Here is a 5,335-nt window from a genome sequence, read left to right on the forward strand (position 1 = left end):
GATTATATTTTATTACGTTCAAAATAAGATGTATAAGATATGCACCGTTAAATTGATAATGTCAATTAAGTTAGTCAAAATTTAAGTTATTTTTAATCATTTCTATGGATCGTTCTTACTTAATATGTTGTTAATTTAATTAAAAAATAGAATTAAAAATTTTAATTTAAGAAAATGTATTAAATTTGATTCATAAATTTACTTTGAAATCATAGGAAAAAAACAAAACTCTAATCACAGAAATGGATTAATTTACATTTTGCATAAAATTTTAAAACAGCAAAATATTATTTAACTCAAGGAATAGAGCTGTTACCTCCTTTGATATCTAACAGTGTTCTGTGTTCTAGTACCCTGATTCTGTAACTCTTAACTCTTAACAACAATATCGATGTCGTTGTATTGTCGAAGTTATGTGTGGTAAAAAGACAATTGCGCAATGGCAATGTAATGATACTGAACTGTCGTTAAAAGTTACAGAATTAGGGTACTAGAACACTATTGTCGTAGATTCTTATATAGAAAATACATTATTCCTATTTTATTTTCTTATCACGTTCAAAATAAACTCGTATACGTGCAACAAAAAACGTATTTAAAATATTCTCTTTTCCGTTTTAAATATTTGTGTAAATTACGAATTGTATATTTATTAGACATAAATCTGTAAAAGATATACTATATTTATTATATTATATAGTATACGAGTATTATATTAATATTATAGTAATAGTATATATCTGATAATATAATATTATATATCGTATTATACGTATAATTATTACAAAAACATGTATATGTTGTACTATTTACGCATAAATTAAATTGCTAATAATAATGTATCTTATTTGTTGACTATATCAATGATCTTGTTATTCAATTCTTGCGCTTGGAAGGACTTATCTCAAAAAGCTTAATAAATAACATTCCCTCTCTTTCCACTCTCACACACACTCTCTCTCTCTCTCTCTCTCTCTCTCTCTCTCTCTCTCTCTCTTTGTCTCACTTATTCTTTCCACAATACAAATAAAACAATTGTCAATCGTCAATCACGATCGATTATTACACGCCGTCATACTACTTTAAAATTCCATGACGCAATATTCAAGAGAGAAAGAGAGAAAGAAAGAGAGAGAAGGGGTAAAACAGATAAACGAGGGAAAAAAACATTTTAAAAATATGTACCATTTAAAAAAATATTCCATTTCAACAGCGTTCGCGGTCAGATGACAGACCGATCCGATTTCCTAGCTATGTGATTCACGTCATTGAATCCGTCCCTCACCGCCAAACCGATTTTTCTCCGTTATATCTGCAATTAATCGAACGCGCTCGCGTAGTTCTGCGTCGTGAAGTTGTGCACCACGGTGCAGTGTTTTCGACCGCACCGGCTGTCTCGCGCATGCGCAGTCGCGCATGCATTTTATGCTTCCCCCGATTGTGTGTTATGAAATAAAATGAAAAAATGAGCAAATTTATTAGAATATTCATAATTTTACTGAGTAACACCTAATAAATTTATTCATTTTTGTAATTCTCATTTCATTTCAAGATACAATCGATCCTCAGACTCATTAGGGATCGATTATCTTAAAATGAGGTGAAAATTCGAAAAGTGAGCAAATTCACTGGAATATTTATAACTTTCTAATAAAGAAAGGTATAACTTTCACTCTTTCGATAATTCGACGATCGTTTTATTTCTACGTTTTTTTTTGTATATTTTTTCTTCAAGGAAACCAAAAATTGTCATATAAAACGATGTTATATTCAAAGAAAAATTCATTTCTAAATTTTCTTATGTATTTTTCATGAAGAAAAATACATAAGAAAATGTAGAGAGATAAAACAATCTCCGAATAGTCGCTAAAAAAAAATTGTATAATTTTTCATCAAATTTTAATTATAAATGTTTAGTCACATGAGTATATATTTTAATAATAAATTTATTGTAATATTTAATTATAATTTGCTTACTTCTATAAATTTTTCACCTTATTTCAAGGTACACAATCAATCGCTAGGCTTAAAATTCGAAATTGCCGACGGCGCAAAGGGGAGGGGACCGCGGGAGCCCGTTTCGTTCAAACTAGACACTCCACTGGGCGACGCGCTCGCCGCGCATGCGCCGAGACTCCCGGCCGTAACGACGCCGACGCCGTGTTGCCGCGCGTTGCGGAGTACAAGGGGACAAGTAGGGACGAGAAAGAAAGATTCCAATCGGAGCCAACGACGCCGTCGCTTCGTACCGATCGCCGACGATGCGCGATACCGGACATCGCGCCGACATCCCTTAGGAGTCGACGTCGCCGAGGGAGAGACGTAAATCATTCAGAATGATTCGCGCGAGCGCGAAAATGTGATCGCCCCGTCGCCTTCTCGTGTCTCGTCGACAACACAACATCCGTAGTTGGGGTCACCCAAGCGTTCGAATTCCATCGCATTTCCCGACTCATCGCCAACTTCACTCCGTTCACCCGGAACATGAACGGGCAAGTGCAGTCATCGCGGGAGAGGTTAGGTAGATAAACATGCCTGCTGTTTACATTCCGCCCCTAATGTCTAGCTGTCAACGGGCCGGTTCCCAGAATTCTCAGCCCCGCGAGCTCAAATCCTTTTTTTTTCTTTGCTTTCTTCACTTCCTTTGTCCCTCTCCTTTTTCGACTCGCTTGAACGCGTATTTGGTCCGTTTGACTTGAATTTGGATTGGACATACTGTAGCTGATAGTGCGAGGCATAGTTTGCATTGTTTCTACGTGGAGAACGATCGAAGCGCACCACCTTTGTCTTTACAAAATTGGATAGCTTAGACGTATGGTATATAGATACAGGTAGTTAATAATATCTATTCTCTATTACAGTCTAGTACTCTAGTTTCTATTACAGTCATATGATTATGATAAACAATGGACGCTAAATAGAAACTTTTTGAAAATCTTGTTTGTTTCCATCGGATTTCCAAGATTCAGACAAAAGTCAGCATTGGAATTGATTGAATAGAACAAATGGAGGCTAAATAGAAATTTTTTGAAAATTTTGATTGTTTCTGTTGGATTTTGAAGATTCAGGCAAAAGTCAACAAGCTTTAGATTAAGCCAAACAGAAAATTACATGATGTAAAGGTATTATAAAAACATTAAATACAAAGTAAAATCAAATTCGTATAGAAGCGAAGATCGAATATCTTTCACTGGAAAAAGAATTCGATTGTATTAACTGGTATTCTGGTGGAAAATGGACAAATCAGATTTTCCTAATTGAATCTATATTCTAGTTGAGATAATTAGAATTCTGATATAGTCAGAATTTTCTAAGAGCGTCCATTTTCAACCAGAAATTTTTTTAGTATGGAAGTTGACTGCTCAAATGTAACATAATTCCAACTGTTCAAATTCCATATAGCACACTTCATATGAGAAATATCTTAAAAATGTCCTTAAGACGTTCAAAGAATATGAGGGCGTCTTTAGAAGGTCATAGAATGGTATTCACAGTCCGTTTTTATTTTAAGACCGTCTTAAGTAATGTCTTATGCCAATATTCATAGTCAGATCTTATTTAGGATTTCCTTAAATTTATCTTTAGATGCTCAGTAGCCAATGAAATAATTTGCAGAGCATCTGAAGATAAATTTAAGGAAACCTTAAATATAAAGCCTGATTATGACTACGGGCATTAAGATGCTCTCTGGTCGATATTCATAGTTAGATCTTATATTCAAGACTATCTAAAGTACAGTCTTCAGAAATCACGAACCAATCAGAGGGCCGTATTAGCGTCTTAAGACATTACTTAAGACAGTCTTAAAATAAGAAGAACGGACTATCAATACGCTCTCTGATTGATTCATGACATCTTAAGACTGCACTTAAGACGGTCTTAAATATAAGATCCGACTATGAATATCAGCCTTAGAGGTCTATAGGATATCGGTCTTCTGTTTTTATTTTTTTGTATTGGTTTATCCAATTTGATTGTACTAGTATATACTTATATATATTATGAAATAGCTACATATTCGAAATTTGGCAAAAGCGAGATAGAAAATTTTAACGCAGTCCATTGCCACAAAAAAGCCTTCATATATTTTCCATATATTTCCTGTTCTGTGTCGCTGCACTGCACTAAAATTTTCTATCTCACTTTCGCAAACTTTAAATATGTGTCTATTTCATTCTAAGTGCAACAAGTGTATACTACTAGTCCAACCACAAAGAACAGGTCTCATATCTGTCTTTTTATGTGTGAAAAAACAAGGTCATTTTTTCGCTTTTTTATTCTCTTCCCAGCTGCTCTTTTGACAAAGCATGTGATTAATAGCAGATGTAGTTAACTCATAATGCACAATATAAAAAATTATCCTCTACTTTTGAAAGCAGTTTACTCCCTCTTATCCCAGTGTTAGTTATTATTATCGCTGCTTTAACTGTGTGTCAATTTGAATAGTGAATTGAGTACACTGTACATAAATAACTCTGAGCTGCCGCATATATTAACATGTTATGAGATAAGAAGGCAAGGATGTAGCGATCCCGGCCACATTACCTCTTAATTTATTTACCTTGATGATTTATATGTTATAAGAGTTCTCGACAGCTGGTGCTAATCGCTCGTAATTCTACCGTTCTTTGCAGTCTTTATAGTCTGAAATATTTAGGTGTGAGAGCAACGACATAGTATAGTTAACAAAATAACTAATATTAACAATATGGAACTTCTCTGTAACATGTGTTATGAGTCTGTATGTGCAATGTATTAGTATCCAGTAGACTGAGTATTCAAATTGACACGCAATTAACAAGACGGTGATAATAGTTGCTAACATTTGGGACGGGTTCCTCTTTCAAAAGGCAAGAATGAGTCTTATACTTTCATTTGCGATAAAGAAGAGAGGAGAAAAGTGAAAGTATGATCAGACATATCATTATTCATTAAAAAATTTGAAATCGTGGTTTACTTCTTCTTTATAACCAAGTTTCTGAAGGGGAAATTGAAGAGGTGAAAATACATTGGTTGAAATTCAGTGGAGCAACAAAATTTTTTAAAATAATTAACAGAAATTAGAAATGACGTAAAAACATAATTTATTAATTAATAAACCAAAATGCAACGGATGTAATAGGGTAGTACAGCGAAAAACCAAAGTTTGAAAAAGTTAAGCTGTTTGGTTTATCCTATATTATTAAAAATCTCATTAACTTTGACTTTTGACCTTTTTACTAATTTAATATTTTACCTCGGTGGAGTTAAAGTATTTGAGTATTCATTGCTAAACATTTGAAAAAGTTAAGTTTTTTTTTTTTTTTTTTTTTTTTTTTTTTTTTTTTTTTTTTTT

General features: G+C 33.4%; 1 protein-coding gene across 1 annotated transcript in view; it reads left to right on the forward strand.

Moving 5' to 3' along the window:
- Positions 1-2,484: 2,484 nt before the first annotated feature.
- Positions 2,485-5,335, forward strand: part of LOC108746703 (cysteine protease ATG4D) — a 6,475-nt gene continuing 3,624 nt past the window's right edge. Inside the window, exon 1 of the mRNA XM_018483634.1 lies at positions 2,485-2,521. Within this exon, the coding sequence (XP_018339136.1) occupies positions 2,485-2,521 (37 nt within the window). The remainder of the gene's footprint in view (positions 2,522-5,335) is intronic.

Source organism: Trachymyrmex septentrionalis, unplaced genomic scaffold (genome assembly GCF_001594115.1).
Source record: "Trachymyrmex septentrionalis isolate Tsep2-gDNA-1 unplaced genomic scaffold, Tsep1.0 scaffold188, whole genome shotgun sequence".
In the NCBI taxonomy this organism is placed as follows: Eukaryota; Metazoa; Arthropoda; class Insecta; order Hymenoptera; family Formicidae; genus Trachymyrmex; species Trachymyrmex septentrionalis.